At 29.6% G+C, this 20364-nt stretch overlaps 1 protein-coding gene across 1 annotated transcript in view; it reads left to right on the top strand.

Moving 5' to 3' along the window:
- Positions 1-20364, top strand: part of LOC107446436 (peroxidase-like) — a 67670-nt gene that overhangs the window by 25964 nt on the left and 21342 nt on the right. The window contains exons 6-9 of the mRNA XM_016061083.3: positions 14343-14510; positions 15813-15914; positions 16035-16157; positions 18361-18602. Of these exons, the coding sequence (XP_015916569.2) occupies positions 14343-14510; positions 15813-15914; positions 16035-16157; positions 18361-18602 (635 nt within the window). The remainder of the gene's footprint in view (positions 1-14342; positions 14511-15812; positions 15915-16034; positions 16158-18360; positions 18603-20364) is intronic.

Raw genomic sequence — 20364 nt, 5'->3', positions numbered from 1 at the left:
CAGTTTTATTAAGCATAACATTATTAAACCATAATTATTAAAACATTAGCAGTTAAGCTTCTACGAGGTCAATTGAAAAAAAAACATAAGCAGTTTTATTAAGCATAGCATTATTAAACCATAATTATCAAAACATAAGCAGTTAAGCTTCTACGAGGTCAATTGAAAAAAAAAAAAACCATAAGCAGCTTTATCAAAACTATAAACAACTAGTATTAGCAATATTAGCCTTGGAGTGCCTTGGTTCAAAGGGATACTAAACTGTAATATTTCACTGGTGGGAGGAACTTTTTTTTACAGTCGCACAAGGAATTAAAAAATTTCAAGCATAGAGATAACATTTAACGTTGCATAAAGTTGTGAAAATCATGAATATCTCGACATATATGTAAAATACAACGTTTTTAAATTCATCTTTCAGAAATGAAAAAAAGGAAACACTTGTTATAGCTTGAAAATTTTATAGTATATAATAAAAACTTATGCATTTTGATATTTAGTTTATCAATTGTTTGCAGTCAAGCAGATTCTCGTTAAAACAGCATCAAGTATTGATAACGCTTTTATTTCTTGCACTAATTATAAATTTTTGTCCTCTAATTTATAATTTTTTCCCTTCACTTTTGACAAAGATTGAGCAGTAAAGATAAAGCTTTGGTGCCTTAGGGCTTTCGCCTTCCTATGCAGGGCTAAAGAGAATAGAAGGGCTAGTTCACTCCGCTCTTAGAGCTGAAGCTACGATCGCTCTTAACCTAAAAGATAAAAAGAAACATTCATTTTTATTAAATGGATGTCCAATATATATTTTTTTTATTAATAAAAGTAGAGAGAACGAAACAAACGTTAAAGTTTATATCGGCGGTAAATTGATAATGACTTTAATACGAGATATGTGTTTTTTCTTATTTCGAGTTAATTGTCTCGAATATTCTGAATTACATCAGAAAAAAATTGAAAGTCAATTATTCCCCCTTGTAATTGTGTTCATTTATATTCAGGCAAATTAATTAATTTTTTTCCTACAACATTTAAAAAAAGACAAACAATGAAGGAAATGCAAAAAAAAAATGAACAAGAATTCTATCTTAAATTCAGTGAAAACACCTAATTTTGATGGAATTTTGAATGTATTAAACCAGAGAGAAATGTGACTGTTTAAAATTTACTTCCTGCTTTTGACTAGAAAAATAATTTGGGAATATTCAAAGAAAATTTGTTTTGCGTGTTTTAACTTTAAAATAAGCTTCTGTAACCATTTTTGCACAATTAACTAAACTTCTTTAAACCATTAAAATCTACTTATAAATAGTGTTTTTTAAATCATTTTGAAATAAAGAATACAGTTCTGACCGACAAGAGTGAACTATCTAACTGATTAATAAAACTTACTTATTTTTGAATAAAATTACAAAAAATGTAGCTTATTCAAAAACGATATTTATTGCCGATTATTATTATAAAAATTAGAAATGAAAACGATTATTATTATAAATAAAAACGATATTATTATAAATAAAAACGATATCATTATAAATAAAATCGTTATTATTGTATAACGATTATTATTCTAATAAAAACGATTATTATTNGCATTTCGATAATAGTTTTAAATTCTTGTAAATTCACTGCAAAAACTGAGGAAAGTCATTATAGAAAATAACAAATGTCTTAGAATATCTCGCAAAAAGAAATGCACCAATATTAGTTAGAGCTAGTAAGGCCGAACGCTCCGTTCTTGAAGTAAAAATGCGAGCTTTGTGCCAAAGTGACGTCACTAGAGAAAATCGGCGGATTGGCGCGGCGAGAGCTACTTCAAAGGAGTGAACCAGCCCTTCTATTCTCTTTAGCCCTGCTTCCTATGAGGTCAACGAGATACTACAGTGATGACGTAAAATATCTTCAGTAGATCATGGGTTAAAGCCCCCTTACTGTCAGGTTTACAAGGTTTTCGCGGATTTCCTGTCCTTGTAACGCAACGGAGGGTTAGTTCCATCAAAAAGCTCTCCACGAAGGCAAATTTCTCCCAATACTTGATCCAGGAGATCCTTTGTCTTCTGGATTAGGTCGAAAATTAGAAGTCTACGGAATTGAACATCAGTAGTCGAAAACCCAAAATTGGGTCGGTTGTTCAGCAACGGTTGTAAAAAATTCAAAAAATATACATTAAGGGGGAAGATTACGAAACATCCTGCATATTTATGATATTTTGTAATTTTTGAGTGCATTTTGAAATATATGAAATTGCTTTAAAAAAAGTGTGTTTCTGTACTGGTACCAAAACAATCATTTACTTTCTTTGGCAAACTTTGCTCCATAACTTACCATATCCACGCTTACAATTACAATTCAAAAATATGACATTGATTTTTGTTTTTTATTCTAATTCTATACATAAACTAAACTAAACTCACCGGCGCGACAGCCCATAGAGGGCCAAAGCCTACTGTGCCCATCTCAGTTTTCTTGACCATGGGCTTTGGGGTGCAGGAGCAGATGTTCCGGTCCGGTGGTCAGCCGAACACGAATTCTATACATATTTTTGATAATTTTTTAGAAAACTGCTTCTTAAACCAAAATTCTTACTAAATAAATAAATAAAGATAAAAATAAAATAGAAGGGGTTTTTATGTTTTTTATTTCACTTTCAATACTTTCCCTTCACTTTTTTTTAAGATTAAAGTTTTTTTCGGTTTAAAAATTTAAAGCATTTTTCAAATAATATATAAATAGTTTTTTTTTTTAAAAATTTAAGTTACTTCAAGTATGAAAAAAGCATTTTTCAAGATAAAAAATTTAAAAATTTCTTTAGTTAATTTAGTTAAATTTAGATAAAGAAATTAAATTATTAATGTTTATTTAAAAAAATTATTTCGCTGGCACAAAAAAATAAAATTGATCAAATAGTTTAAAAAAGTCATTTATTTTGATTCAAAAGACAAAATTAAACTTTTTTTCAGCTAGAAAAAATCAAAGATTTTGCACTAAAATAAATAATTTCTTTTGACATAAATTAAATAAAAAAGAAACACTTTTCAGTTATAAGAAGGGAATCCTGAAAAAAAAAATCTCATTCGCAGTTATAGAACCGACTTTCTCTCAGTCATAATCTCTCTATCTTAACCGTTCAGCCTCAAACGGTCACAATTTTAACCCTTTTTCTAAATTCTATTTTTAAATTCTAATGCTATAAGAATTAAAAGTTAAATGGCTCATATCTTGATTCATGGGCCGCAGTTTCCACAAATTTTTTCCCCTGTCCATGTTTTTATAGATGTATACTTCCTTTATTAGTAATACAACTTAGCTATTGTTGCTATTTGTTAAAGATATTATTATGTAATTGCCCTAGTTAAACTTTAAACTGTTATTTTTATTGGTAAACATTAGACACTATTTAAAAAACAAAAAATATTATATTGGCCCAGTTAACATCATGAATGCCCAAAATTGGCTCCTTTAGTCGAAGAAAAATTTTTTTAAGTATTTATAGAAAACTTTTGTAATAATTTTAGTCAATTTATGTCACTAGAATAAATTTTCTAAAAATTCTTTACTCTGAATTAAATTTTAAACTTAATTGTGCTAAAGCTAAAAATTTTGAGGAGTGTTATGCTTTCATTTTTAGAGAACTGCTCTATGTTCACTTTTATTGTTTATACTAAAGATAAGAAGGTTCTTAAAGATTAAATTACTTGAACCTTGATCCTAAACTTCGGAATTGTGAAATTCTATTCAATGAGTTAATTAGCAGTGTTAGTTTTTGTTCGCAGAGTATCGCGTTTTTCTTTTCTTAGAATCGTATTCTATAATGGAAAAATTGCAACATAAAAGTGAGGTTATCCAAGGTCACGCATCTGAAAGTGATATTTAGAGGCAATATTTTGAAACCAATACCATATATGTATTATTGAAAAAGACATTTAAACTATTTTTTGTTTCTATAGAGCTGTTTATACTTTAAAACAGAACTTTGAAATTAACTAATGTCATTTGAAATCTTCTGAATGACCTAATTCAATGCTCAGACTGACTCAACTATTTAAAGTGAAAGAGTTTTAATTTTGTCTTAAGAAAGATATTCTTTCTGTCTTTTTTCAAAAGGTATTGCGGTTTTGTTAAAAAATTATTTGGTGCTTTTGTTTAAAAACACATATATGAATTTTAACAGCAACAACAATCCATTGTAAGCATTTATTTGCAGCATTGTAAGCATGTAGTTTTTAATCACTATTTAATATTATTCAGATGTCAATACATTGACTTAACACTTTTGAAAGTCAATTTTTGGTTTTGTTAACACTGGTACTAATTTGGTATTAGGACTTACACGCAATGCAGAATATCTTTTAGGTTACGCTTTTCTCAATATTTAATTTGTTTTAACTTTTTTTTAAAATGTATTAACTTTTGAACAAGAGAAACAATCACACTAAATTGTAGCATTATTTCAACTGTAGCAATTGCAGCATTATAATTGTAATTAATTGTGTTTGACTTTTAATTCTAAAATTACGATTTAAAAAAAAAAAAAAAAAAAAAAAAAAAACCAGCAGCAGTCTATGCTTTCAATTAACCGTAAAGTTTAAGGTTAGAAAAACTTTTTACCTTTACGGGTTTGAAATCGATTACAATTCGTATGGTTTCTAAACCGTTAGAATGAAATTTAACTGGACATTGGGAATAGGATTTTCGTAAGGTAATGGACATTGTAGTTAGGTTGTATTTTTTTAAAAAGAACAATAGAATGTATTTCTGTTTTGACGGACAATCGTGGAATGTATTCAGGTTACCTGGTGCTGTCATCTGTCGTGAGGGATAGGAAATATTAGATTTTTGTGTTAATCACCGTGGTGCTGTCCTTTATGCGTGTGTGAGAGTTTCAAATTCCAATAATCCAGGATCACTAATTGGGGAATGCAGAGCACTAAAAACTCTGCATGTCGTAAAGAATGGAAGAAATAGTGTGGTGTCAACGCTGGGAATAAAACCCCCGTTCAGCCACCCAGATGATTTTATTTTACTTTATCACCGACGTTAAACAGCTGACTCAATTTTTGAGTTTACAGCTACCAATGAGCAATTACGTAGCATTGTAATTTTGAACCCAATCCGGAAGACAAGGGAACTCCAAGATCAAATATTAGGAGAAACTTGTCTTCGTGAAGGACTTTTCTGAAGGGACAAACCGGTATATGAGTTACATGGAAAGGAAAACAACGAAAATCTCCCAGGGTTAGCATGACAGCAAGGGTACTCTACCCATGATTCGGCTTCCGTTGAGGTTATTTTACGTTAGCACCGTGGTTGGTGCGAGCCACGAGCGGAATTCATATCGACCAACCTTCGCTGGGATTCGAACCGGGTCACCTCATAGACAGGCAAGTGCTCTATTCCTTGAGCCACCACAGCTCCGAGATTTTGTTTTATTTTGATAACATCGTTGAGCAATTGACCCAAATTTGAGTTTACTACTACCAATATTCAACTCCATAGCCTTGTAATTTTTTATCCAACCCAGAAGACAAAGGAATCCCTGGTTTAGTACCCCCAGAGATGTTGATTTGTTATGGGAACTTGGAGAACTTTGTAACCCTGATAGATTTAACGTGCTCCAGTCACCATTTAATACGCGGAGATTCTTCGACCTGCTGGATACAAATTCCCATTCTCACGAACAGTTTATGACAATTTTTAAATTGTTATTTACCCATTTTTTCCGAGAAATTTTCAATAGTGTCTTCACAGAGCCGCGATGACTCAGGGGATAGAGTGTTTGCCTTCCAATGTGGAGAACAGGGGTTCGATGCGGAATTCAATGGCTGGTCGATACGAATTCCGCATCTGGTTCGCACCGACCACAGTGCTAACGTAAAATATCCTCTGTGGTAGAAGGATCATGGGTTAGAGTCCCCTTGATGTTAGGCTAACCGTGGGAGGTATTCGTGGTTTTCCTCTCCATCTCACGCAAATGCGGGTTCATTCCATCAAAAAGTCCTCCACGAAGGCAAAATTCTCCCAATACTTCATCCAGGAGTTTCCTTGTCTTCTGGATTGGGTTCAAAAATACAAGGCTACGAAGTTGAACATGAGTAGTCCTAAACCTAAAAATTGGGTCCGCTGTTCAACGACGGTTATAATAGTGTCTTCACAGAGATTTGGTTTAGTTTACTATATTTTTTAGGCTACAATTTAGGTGTCACTTACTGAGCCCCCTGCAAGTTGTTAACTGATTTCAGGAAAATAGACTGAATTGAGTAAACCATTTTCAATTAATATTTTGGCATACATTTTTTTTAAATTAATGGAACTGAAAGCTCGTGAAATTGTATCATTTAGGCAATCGTTGTATATTAAACAAATAAATGAAGGCGTACGAAACAAAAACAAAACATACTATGTTTTTTTTTTATTTAATAATTAAATTTTTAAAAAATATAATATTTTGTGGGGCTTTTTTTTAATAAATAATTTGCTGGTGAAGTGACTAATAAAGCAATGCGTACTCATTTAATTTTTTTTTTAAAAAAAAGAAAAGAAAAGTTGAACCTACTTAATGAATTTGAGTTCTGAGGGCGGATAAAGTTTTGAAACACATTTAGTTGAGGGTGTGGCAAAATTCTTAAATTGAGTCGAAACGTCTTTAAACACAACAGAATAATTTTTAGGCGTCTGAATTTTCAGTACGTGTTTGTGCTAGCTTATATTCATCTCTCATTTTAACTAATAATTTTTCGTTTTCGTTACGACTATAAGCATAAAGTAATTTGATATCTACATAGTCAGGACAAAATTAATTCTTTAATTTGCTGTTCGATTTTACAGAGGTGAATATAATGTTTGTTGATAAATTTTGACTTTAAATAAATCACTTTCAATAAACATTTGAAATAAACGCATTTTCCTCAATTTCTTAACTGTTTCTTATTTTAGCCGTCATATAGTTTTGTCGCAAAAAATTTTATCATTAATTGTGTTAATTTTCAACTTAAACGATGATTTTTACTAAAATTTTTTTTTTTTGCTTCATCTTCTATGTAGCCATATTTTTTATTCATTTAATTAATTTTTCATATCCAATAGGTATTTCTCAAGATATTTAACTCATATGTTTTTATGAGTTTACATTTTTTCAAAAATATATCCTTAAAGTTTAACACTATATCAGAATGCGAATGCAATATTTGCTGTTAAATTTAGACTACAATTAACCTCTTAACTATCTTTTATCATAAACTTCTAATAATTTCTATGCAAAAAATAGTATTAATTGTATTAATTTTTAAAAAGTGATACTTAATATAATTTTTCTTCTTTCATTTTCTAGACAGTCATATTTTCTTATTTATTCAATTAATTTTTCACATCAAATATGTATTTCTCAAAATATCTAACTGATACTACTTTATGTGTTTATATATTTTTAAAAAAATACATAATTAAAATTTAGTACTATATTGGAATGCGAATATAATATTTGTTGTTAACTATTTACTTTAAATAAATTCACTTTTTACTATGAATTTTGAGCTATTTTTTATCCTAACCTTTTCATACATAACTCCACCCTAAGCTTTTCCTTATAGAACAACGAAGAAGTGTATATGACCTTGACCATTAAACACCCATTGTAAATATATGCACATACGTGAACTTTACTTCATTGGGCAGGGCAGTCTAGGTTTTTCAATCAATTAGTCCTACTTATCAAAATGAGGTGACACTTATAAAAACTTGATTTTGTCTTTAAAATGAAGTCGTTAAAATGTTAGAAAAAAATTCATTAATTACGATGCCAAAAAGAGTTGGATATTGTATATGATCTAAAAGTATTTTAGTCATTAAATTGCTTGTTGGTGAAAGCATAGCTTGTTGCCCCCGTGCCCTAGACTTCAAGTTGCCAATGACCTAGATCTTGGAAAATAGTTTTTATTAACTTTCGATTTCCTGAATTATTTATATTTGTGTAAGCATTTAAATGACGTAACATCATATGATTCTAGTTACATTATTAACAAAATTCTGCACAAATGTTTAATGCAATAACCTAATTTCTACGCATATCTTTTTATCAGAACTATTTTTAAATCAATATTCGGTTTACAAAATATGAAGAAGGTTTATTATTCATTTCATTCTTATATCTTTCAATTTTCTTTTCACAAAATTCTGCAAGTTATATATTCAATTCAATATTAAATTTTACCGATTAAATTATTTTTAAGTACAAAGTAAAGTGGCGTATTTCTTTTAATAAATATTGTTTTTAACTATTGCAAGAATTTCTTTTTGAAGAAAGACGAAGTAAAGAAAAAAAACTCTAAATGCAATATATGATTATCTAAAAAAGTTCTTTTTTTCATTAGTAATTAACAGTTTATCGACTTTGTTATTTTGCACTCTTTTCAGAAAAGAATCACATCAAAAATGACCTTGTTGAGAAAAACAATGAGATAAAAGACATACTGTCTGACTAACTATTGGTGTAATCACGGTTTCCTTCCGAATGTAATGCAAATGTGGATTAATTTAATTCAATATGTGCCTCAAGAGGGAAGTGTTTTCCAAAAACGCGATCTAAACGTTCTGTAGTCTTATAGGTTGGTTTAAAAATTACATGTTTACGAAATTGATAACTAACATTGCCGAAAATTCAATATCATTCCGTTATTCAACATCAGTGATTAAAAAAATTAAAAAAGTCTAAATGGTTCAAGGGGGTGATCTTAAATATGCTAATTAGTTAGTGTAGACGATATTAGACACAAAGCCTATAAATAAACAAACAAACTATATTTCGAATTATATTAGCAAACAATAAATCTGGGTCTCATTCGGCGCCTCTGTAACTTAGCGCTCCGGGTGATGTTCTGCCCCTTCTGCCGGGCTTGCTGTTATTTTCGGAAGATATATTGCCTTTTATTTAATCTGAGAACAGTTTCAAATAAATCTCAGCTTGAAAAAAAACTAATGCAACAAATGCAGTTTCCGATTGTTTCAAATTATGAAACGCAATTAAATTTTTTTAAAAAAAAAGTTTAAAAAAATGTTACAAAAGAAAAAAAGAAAAAAAAAGACATTTTATAATTCACTGGGGCGTTGTTGGAGTTGTGGACGATGCGTATATGTGCTTCTCAATAACTGTAAATCTCAAGAAGTTCCCTTCCCCCTAATATTTCAGACAAATTTTAAAAAAAAGCACGAATCATCGTCGATCTAAGTAAAAAAAAAAAGCGTCTTATTTATTTTTTTAGAAAACTTTTTTTAAATAGTGATCAATTTGTAGATATTTAGCAGAAGGAAGGAATGTTTTTAATTTCTATCTCAAATGTGAAACTTTTGAAAGATTGTAACTATGTATTTCAATCACTCCCCCCCCCCCTTATTCTAAAATTGGACGCATGAGACGAACCTGTAATAAAGTGAGAAAACCTGTAATAAAGTGAGAACAGAGCATTTGCTACATGGTGATGATTGCCCCCCTAATATTGCGTTTTTCTGTTTTTCGTCGATGTAAAAGCTTTAAATGATATCACTAGACGGAAATCTGGTTTCCGATTCTAGTATGAGCTGCTTGAGAATGTATGAAAAGGGTATATTTTTCTCTTAACTTTAAATGTCAGTCCCTTAAATAATGTAGTTTGTTTGATAATAAATAAAAATAAAATACTTTTACAAATTATTGAAAATCTTTAAAGTTACGTATCTGGGAATTATTTCCGATAATGAAAAACTGTTTTAAATTTAAAATATCAAGAAAAAAACATTAAATTTTATAAGTAATTTAATTTTACTACGTTTGTTGGCCTTGACCTTATTCAGATAGAGCAACAATAAAAACTTTAGAAGTCACCCTCCTCTAAATTCATTCTCATTGTTCGTGTCGGCAGAAATTTAACATTTCTATTAAAATTAGTGCTACTATCTGCAACATAAAAAAAAATCACGCATGTCAATTTCTCAGAGTCATATAAAAAGCAATTTTTTAAACAAGAAAAATCTGAGCAATCGGAATTTAAAGAAATTCAGAAAAAGTAATAAGAAGAAGGCCTCTAATATTTTTTCTTTAAAATTAAGAATCGATATTAGTAATTATTATTATGTTTATTTTGATAATAGAAAATTTACATATGACCGATGTAAATTTTTAGGGATAGGCCAAACTCATAAACATGGCGGCATAAGTATATATAAAAAAAAAAAAAACTAAAATGTTAATCTGCATCATTTAGATTAGGTCTCCAAATATGGGATAGTACTGAATCAGATTAGGTACGTAAGTTCTAATTGCTATAATTCTGAACTACGGTTACTTATGGACAATATTATGACAGAAAAAGAATGTATAAAACAAAGTATTCACTCGCATTTAGCTAAAAATAATACACTACGTTGAGAAACTGATAAGCTCTGCAAAAGAAATTGGTTCAAAAACCATATATGCTCGCACTACATCCAATAGAATACTTCTATTTTCCTAATACACAGATAGAATTTTCTTTCCAAATTTACAATAAAATAACCGGCAGCAGTCTGTCCATGCAATTAACTGTAAAGTTTACGGTTAGGAAAATTTCATTACTTTTACTGTTAGAAACCGTTTACAATTGGTATGCTTAAAATACCGTGAATACAAAACTATACAGCTTTGTAACCATTTAAAGCTAGAATGGTTTCAAAATCGTAAAAATGAACTTTAACTAGACACAAGAGTTATGTTATGGTAGGCTTTTTATTTGGTATAAAGTTATATAGTGGGTTAAGTTGCGGTTTTATCTTGTGAATCGGACATTGAAGTTTAATTAGTTTGTCTAGTGATGCCATCTATCTTGAGAGATGGGAAATATTGGACCTTTTGCGTTAAGATGCTCTATGGTGCTGCCATCTATGCGTAAATGATAGTTTTGTATTCAATTGTCCTGGGTCACAGGTTGAGGAGTGCTGGACCCTAGAAACTTCACATTTGTTGCAGAAATGAAGGAAATATTGTGGGGTCAACAGTGGGATTTGAACTCCCATTAAGCTGGTCGTAATATTGACAGATTAGTCCTCGTAGCTAGCTGTAAGTTACTAAATGGTGTCATAAGGCTTTCTCTACACACTTATTTGTATTCGATTATAAGGCATCCACAGTTGTATTAAACATCCGATGATAAAAATAAAAATATGAATTCGTTATCTTTATCTCGTTGGCTGTGCTGTGGGTCTAGTTGTCGCGGGTAAAATTCTGATTGTTTAACTGCGTTAAGTGTAAACAGTCAATAAACGATTTTTCTCATTATTAAGAGTTTGAATACCATCTTTTATCGTATTTAACTTTCTTAGATGAGTATGGTAAAATAGCAATATAATAAAATAACAATATAATAAATTGTTATTTAACCAATTTTTAGTGTCTTTAAAATTTTTGTCTACGTTTGCCGTCCTTTTTCGGCTACAATGACGTGTTGCATATTAAGCCACTTACAAGTCATTAGCTGACTTCAAGAAAATATATTAAATTGAATAAACCATTTACTATTTATATTTTGCCATAAATTATTGAAATTTTATCTTTAAGGCATTCGTCGTATTTTAAATAAATAAATAAATGTGTCCATTACAAAACATTTAAAAATATTTTAATAACTCTAACTTCTCTCAAAAAATGCATAGAAAAAAAGCATTTAAGCACAATTTTTTAAAACAAAACATTAGGTATTCAGAAATGCAGATGAGTGTCGAAACCATTATTATCAAGTTTTGCGCTATATTTGACACCCAGATATTATCATTAAGAGAAAAAAGAACTTGAAATAAGCTCATGAGGTTATCCTTTAAGAAAAAGAGTTGCAAAATGACAGGGTGGAATCATAATAAGAACTAATTAGAGACACTATTTGGGCAGTTCTCAAAAAGAAGAAGTCTAAAAAAGCTCTGACAACAATTAAGTTTCAATCTAATTCACAGTCAAAATTTCAACCATTTAAAAATCGAATTAAGAGAAGATTATTCAAATAACTTTGAGAAGTACATTTCTAAAAAGTATCTAGAAACAATGTGCTTATAACTTACAAAAGTGCTTTTTAACGGTGTAATATTTTCGGAACATTGACCGGAGCTTTTGGTGGTAGAAGCTTCTTTTACTCGCAGTAGTAACGATTGCTTAAGAGGCGTTCCAAAACATATCTTCGTATCCAATTATATATATCCAATTAGGAGCTCAAGTAGCAGCTAATATTATATAACCGCCGTTTAAAAATCTATCCAATTTTGGGTTTACGACTATTATAATGTTCAACTCCGTAGTCTTGTAATTTTGAACCCAATCAAGAAGACAAGGAAACTGTTGGATCAAGTATTGGGAGAAATTTTCCTTCGTGGAGGACCTTTTGATGGAATTAACACGCCTTTGAGTGAGACGGAGTGGAAAACCACGAATTCCTCCCACGGTTAGCCTAACAGCAAGGGGACTCTAACAGATGATCCTTCTACCCCTGAGGATATTTTACGTTAGCACTGTGGTCGGTGCAAACCGGGTGCGAAATTCGTATTGACCAACTGTCGCTGGGATTCGAACGCTCTATCCCCTGAGCAACCACGGCTCAGCACCTAATATTAGATAACATCACATAACCATAAATCAAACGTTATTTTGCACAAATATAAAATATTAGGAAGATATAAAAGGTCTCTGTTTTCTTTGCATTATATAACGTTTGATTTCATTCAAAATAATATTATCTAGCTTTCGTCGTATTATTATTTCGTAACTTCTTTTTACAAAACATGTTACTGACATGTTTTTTCAACTTTACATTTATAAAAAATATATTTTCAGAAAATATTCAGGACCTTTCACAGGAAACTTTGAAACAAAATCTCTTTATAAAAAAGAACATAATAAATAGGGAATTTTATGAAGAAAAAAAAATGCTTGAACTTTTAAGATCTTGAGCTAAATTTCAAATGTATAGGTGAATTAAAGGAATTTTTTACAATGTTTACCTTAAAAATATGATAAAAATGAAGCAAAAAACAAAAAATTATACTTCTTCTCTCAAGTTTTAATAAATAATTTAAAATTAGAGTAATAAACATAATGTTGATAGTATAGGTACTTACAAGCAAGAGTTATTGTTTAATCTCATCATTAAAGAAAAATTTATTCCGATATTATATTGTTACATTTTGATGTAACTAAACAAATACCAATTTTTTGTTTACAAATCTATTTATAAAAGCAATGACTTTTATCATCATCATATTAGGGAGAAGAAAACAAGGAACAAATCAAAGACTGAAAATATGATAAAAATGTAAAGAGTGAAACGAATTAATGTATAAACACAACTTATTCCAATTTTTTATCAAAATTACAATCAAACAATTGTAAAGGTTTTTGATTTTTACGTGTGAAAAAATTTTTTTGTTACGGATCTCACGAAATATAAAAAATCTATTACTACCCGATCTATTAATGCCCGGTGGCTGAGCGGTAGCGCTTCGCGCTGTCGTGCCACAGGTCCTTGGTNATCATTGCTTCTATCATCATCATATTAGGGAGAAGAAAACAAGGAACAAATCAAAGACTGAAAATATTATTAAAATGTAAAGAGTGAAACGAATTAATGTATAAACACAATTTATTCCTATTTTTTATCAAAATTACAATCAAACAATTGTAAAGGTTCTTGATTTTTACGTGTGAAAAAAATTTTTTGTTACGGATCTCACGAAATATAAAAAATCTATAACTACCCGATAAATTACAAAAAACAAGATTTTAAATACATCCAACTGTTTTTTTGACACTTCATATGTTCTACTATAAAAAGTTTTAGTACTTTTAGCACCAAATAGCACCAAAATCCTGTGCACAATCAAATGAAGAACATAATTGTAAGACATAAAAAATAGCAACCACTGACATGGCAGCTTCATCAGATAGCCATTACCACGCAGTCAGAGCAGGAACAGTTTTTGGCTGGTGGCAAAACATCACAGACAGCCCTCGACTGCCTCCAGAAAAAAAGAAATCAGACAGTTTATATACTGAAAATTAAAGTAGAATTCTACATATTGGACTTAAGAGAAACTCGATCTTTAAGATTAATGTCTCGTTTCGAGTATTGAATTAGTTTATAAATCCACTCACAGAAAGAGAGAAAGGAAGGAAAAATTGAAGGAAAAAGAGAAAAATTGAAAGAAATAAACTTCCCTATTTAAATATAGACAGGCACTCAATAATGTTTCAAGCCGAACTTTTTCATCCTAGCATATAAGTTATGTGTGTGTGCTTCCAATCTAAAATGTAATGAGATTAATTAATTGTATTTTAATGTATAAATGTTTTTCTTTTGCAGATGAAAAGAAAGACGATGTTGAATGCTGTAAATATCCCCCAGAGCATCAGCATCCTAACTGCATGACTATACGAATACCAACTGATGACCCTTTTTACAAATATTTTAAAAGACAATGTTTGGATTTTGCTCGAATCTATCCAGGACCAAAACCAGGATGCAAGTTAGGTATATCATTTACATTAATATGTGCGGAAAATAATCATAAAACTTCTTCTTTAATAATAAAACATTTATTTTCGTTTCGTTGATAGCAGCAATTATTTCTAAGTTCTTAAATATCCAATATGAGTAGCAGAAAATAAAAGCTTCTTCTTATAATAAGTATTTCCTCATAATAGAAATTATGCTTTTAAAATTTGCTGTTACTCAAAATTTTTCATTGAGGGTTCAAAATTTAAGTGAAAATGCTATGCAATGTGGATACATAATCATTCTCAAAAACTATAAGTGACAGCAGTATGAAATTTCGAATATATGTATTTTAGATATATTGTTATAAATTATTGTTATAAATTATTTTTATGACATCACTTTTTAATTTAATATGTGTTAATGACAGAATTAACTATAAATATTTTTATTCAAAATAAAATTTAAGAAAGGTATCGATGAATCATATTTTCAGTTATTCTAAAATAGGAAAAGCAATTTTTTTATAGTTTCTAAATTTCAAATACCTCATTGGAAATTTAAGAAATTTTTTTGTATATTGATAAAACAAAATGAAAAGGCATCTAATTTCAAGTGTGCAACTACTTTGTATAGGGTGATTCAGTTAGACATTGGCAGCAGATCATCGTCTGGATTAAAAATTTTCATGAAATAATGCCTTTAGTAGCGTTTCCTATTATGAACAAAATGTTTTTGCGCTTTTGAATCGGTACTTTTATTTATTTAAATAATTATTTTTTATGTTTGCTAATAATTAATGTCCATTCAAATAGGGACAGAAATAACTATTTTATCTTAATTTGCTGATTTGACATATAACTTGCAGAAATCAACAATTTGGTTCCAAATCAGTATATCATTTTGAGCATCTTACTTTCATATCGTCGCAAAAAAATAATGCATACTTTATTGAACAGTGAACAATGTAAAAACAGTGTCAATCTTTTAAATTGTATATGAAGATTTGAAGGCGATGCAGATTCAACTTTAAAAAAATTTATTACTATGTGCTTTGATTGGCAACTTGTTGAGGTTTGTTCTATATTTAAAGACAGCGTCATCTGTTGCTAAAAAGTTCTTTTCGTTACAGTTTTCAAAAACTCGAATTCATTAATATATCTTAAACTTACATTTTGAATCATTAAGGTTAGTACTTAGTTCGTTAAAATTCGGTTATAAAATATAGCTATTATAAGAAAAAAATTATTCAGGGTAATATATTTTTTGGTTCACTGTACTTATGCCTATTTCTGAATCATAACTGATGTTTATTTATTAATATTTTTATCGCATTAGGACCTCGCTTTCAAATTAACACCATATCGGCTTACTTGGATGGCAGTTTTATTTATGGAAGTACCCAAGATATTGCTAGCAGATTACGGGAGTTTCATGGAGGTAACAGAGTTATTTACAGAGATATTTATGACATCATTCTTTCATGCAAAAATGACAACATTTTTGATTTTCACAACCAAATGTTGAATGCTTTAAAAAAATATATTTTATAACAAACAGGTCGACTGAAGACAAACCAAATGTATGCTGAACTAGGACTGAAAGATCTGCTTCCTCAAAAAATGGTAGAAAAAGATGTTGGGTGCTTAGCAAGACCAAGAAATGTTTACTGTTTCGATGCTGGTTAGTTTAATAACTGTATTTAAAGTCCTAATTGCATTAGGACTTTAATTGCTAATTTAGCAACTATATTAAATATTCCAATGCTGTATCCCTCTTACGAGACAATTCAAACAGATTTCAAAAACTGCCTACCATATGTTACAATAATTTTAGCGACACTTTATCAGAATAAAAAATAGTAATTTAATTTTGATCAATTAAATTTATCTTGAGTTCTAATATTTCAGGCTGGGTACTAAAGTTTTCGTGATAAGTCAAAGAATTAAATGTAAATCAAAGGTTTTAGAGTGTATCTTACGGAATTTCAGTAAAATTCAAATGCAGTACAAAAATTTATTTATTTCAAGCAAAAGTTTCAACGAAATAAAAAGTTAAATTGTCGATACCTTGTCTGTGAAAATGATGGTTTTTTATCTGGATATTTTTCACTTATCAATGTGGAATAGCATCACCTTTTTCCACAAGATCATTCATATTAAAACTTCATTAATCATTACTTCTTTAACACAAAAACTGTTTCTTTAAAGAAATTATTTTCAAATCAACTATGTGTTGAATTTTGAAATCAGCTATTTTGATATCAACTATGTGTAAATTGGTGAACTTTTTTACTCTGAACATAGTTCAAATTTGTGTTTTAGGAAATGGACATAACTATTTAAGAAAGAAAATAGACATGGCATAGATTAACACACTGTTTCTCTAAAGAAATTATTTGGAAATTAACTATGTGTCTTTATCATTGGTGAACTTTTTACTCTGAACATATCTCAAAATTTGAGTTTTAGGAAATAGACATATCTATTTAAGAAAATGGACAAAGAATTTACTCATTTTTGATCCTTCTCTTATAAGAACTGTTCTTTTTTTGTTAAAAATAAACTAATGGGAGAATAAATTCTTAATGTGATGTCGTTCATTGGTCTTAATCCTTAAGTATATTTTTTAAGCTATTTTTCTTTGGACAGGCATTAAAAGTCATCAGTTCCTTTTGATACATTTCGGTCACGGGTCCTATGAATTTATAATAGTGGTATTAAATTAACTTTGAACGAATTAAGGTTTTTTAAGACCATTTTATCGCTTAGAGTTCTGTATACGAAGGGAGGCCTGATGAATTACATTTGCTCTCTATTCAGTCTGGACTCTCTAAGACTGGAAATGTGCTCCGTAATGATTATGCTTAGTGTTTACGAAAGCAAGGAAAAATAAGTATAGTTTATTTCTCCTCACCACGAAGTCTAAAGCCGCCTACTGCTATGGAAACAAGAAATAGCGAATTTCAAAGAGGGGAGCTTCTTTCTCCCCTGGTTCCCTTTCTCTCGTCGCTCGAGCCAAAATCTGTCTTAAATTATGACCCAACTATACGATACTTGAAATAGTTAAACCTCGTAACCATAGTCACCTCAACTATTCCTGTCCAATAGCTAAGAGAGTTCTTTACATAGACAAACTATGCAAAATTCCTATTAAAGATCTTAAATTTGGGCTAAGCATTGAAGAGGTACATTTTTTGCTGCTTTTATTTCCTTAAATAATCACTTTGAACTGTGTCTATTTTCTTAAGCAATATTTGGAGCTTTAATCACAGCTCTTGGCATCATTTAGCTAAATTTGGCTAAATTTGTTCAAAATCCATTTTTCTTACGTTTATTTAGATTAAAACGTAATTAATTGTAACATCTTTAAAGTAGTTTGCAATGAAATTTTCCTTTTATTGATAATATAAAAGTTCTTATTTGAGATTATAAAATTTGCATACTTAATAAATTCCAACCTTTAATTGACTTATTAATTTGCATTCGTTAATTTGCATTCATTAATTGAGCTTTCAAAATTTACAAAATTTCATAATTTGAGGGCATATATATGCAGGATTCATCTTTACCAACTGAAATACCTTTAATTTCTTAGATAACTTTTTTACTCGTATGAATTACTTATTATGATGAATGTATGACTACTTATTTACTCGTATGCACGTGAATTATGAAAGACTTTGCGTGAATTATGCTTTATTGGTCTTTAGTGTAACAAGAACAAGCACTTGGGGTTAAAATACTTTTAAAAAAAGTAACAACCTTAATTTTTAAGACAGTTACATTATTTTTTAATTTTTAAAAGGATATAATTAATTGTTTCAAAAATACCAATATAAAACTTTAAAACTCTACAAATAATCCAAAAAATATTCTTTTCCTAGGTGATGAAAGAGTAAATGAACAGTTAATGTTAACAGTAATGCATACTCTATGGATGAGAGAACACAATCGAATCGCTGATATTTTGTCTCATATCAATCCTCATTGGGATGATGAAACTATTTACCAAGAAACAAGACACATCGTTGCAGCTGAATTACAACATATCACCTATAGTCAGTGGTTACCAATGCTTGTTGGGCGACAAGTAGTTGCAAAGTATGGCATCGAACCCCTTAAGCATGTGAGTAGTGAGTACATACCAGTTTTTGTTTCATTTTTCAAGAAGTTTTCGTTCCACTTTTTTATATGCAAGGTAAGACTTTGAATTTGTGGATTTTTTTAGCTCAATTACCCTTACAGAGAGGAAAAAAGTAAGTAAACTGTATTCTGAAACTCTGTTAAAAAAAACGGTTTTACAAATTGATTTATTCCGTGTTCTAAACTAATATTTTCGGTTTAAAACATGGTGTTGAGTATTCACTCACTGGCGGTCTTCACCCATTCATAGCCGTCTCATGGTTGTCTATCATACGTCAATGAAAACAACCACCATGATTCATGCAGTCGGCTCATGGCCGTCCATTTACCAGAAAGGTCATTATGATAAATTAGAAGCCCAAATCATCCCTTTAAAAGTTCATCATCAGATTCTGCCTATGGTTGGTTTGTAGATATAAAGATCATGCGCATATAGAAAGAAAATATCGATATATTTTATGACATGACATTTTTTAATGCTTAACCAAAATAGTTTCAAATTTGAACATTAATAATTTTAATGTTTTAACACATCGACATAGCTTTATTTTTTAATCAAAATTATTACAACTATATTTTCATACTGTTTCAAAATCAACGAAGAAGCTATTATGTTTCCAGTTTTGACTGTTAGACATTTCATTTGATGTTTTTTGGTGTCCATTTGGTAGACGTTCGCCAACATTCACCCCGTACCTTATATGCGTTATATCAACCATGATTATCTGCGAGATATCTGTATATCAATTGCTTCACAATCTATCAATCATGTAATTAACCATGTCTTATGCTCATACGACGCTTATAATGACCAATTACTAAATATGTGGCCACTCTTTTCTTTAAATAAACTGAAACCTCACAGGAAAGTAAAAGAAATTATCAATAAATTTCAGAATACAGTTATACAGTGTATACTTATTCATTGTAGTTTGTCTTTATACATTTTTATCTGTCGATTTTGCATTATCAAGCGTAATTTGATTTATGATATAAAGTATTTCTTTAATTATTATTTATTATTTATTTATATAAATTTTATGTTAGTGCTTTTTATTACGACACTCACTTTCTAGAAATCAATTTTGGTTAAATTGTATAATCTAAAATAATAATGTCTGATAAATATGCATTCTTTTTGCACAGCAGGAGTTAAATCTGCCATTAAAGAGCATTATTTAACTGAATTCTAAAAGAGAATAACCCATAAAACTCTATGTAAAATCTAAATTATCATGTGATAATATATAACTTTATTATTTTTACGCAGCTGAAACCAGTTTGCACCTGTTTATGTTCATATATCAATTGGTTAACATTGTAATGCAATACGTTAAAAATAAATACAAATAGGAGGCATATAAAAAATCTCCTGAATTACATATATGTCTAAATATAAAAGTACTGCATATGAACTCGTGCCAAAAATGTAATTATTAAAAAACTGCCAGTGCGTCTAATAATTTGATCTAATTATTCAAATATACTTATATAATACATGATATAATAAATATTCTATATTTATATAATATATCGTCTAATTTATCCACTCGTCAAATTTGTATTATATATCGCCTAATTTAACCAATTGATACTCGAACGTAAACAAGTGCAAACAGGTTACAGCTGCATCAAAGCAATAAAGTTGTATAGAATCACCTGATAATTAAGATTTTACCTAGAATCTTATAGTGCGTCTAACAATTTATCCACGAACTGTATGTATGGTTCATTGGTCTTAATCC

Source organism: Parasteatoda tepidariorum, chromosome X1 (genome assembly GCF_043381705.1).
Source record: "Parasteatoda tepidariorum isolate YZ-2023 chromosome X1, CAS_Ptep_4.0, whole genome shotgun sequence".
Classification (NCBI taxonomy): domain Eukaryota; kingdom Metazoa; phylum Arthropoda; class Arachnida; order Araneae; family Theridiidae; genus Parasteatoda; species Parasteatoda tepidariorum.
This window is presented reverse-complemented; position numbering and strand designations above follow the sequence as displayed.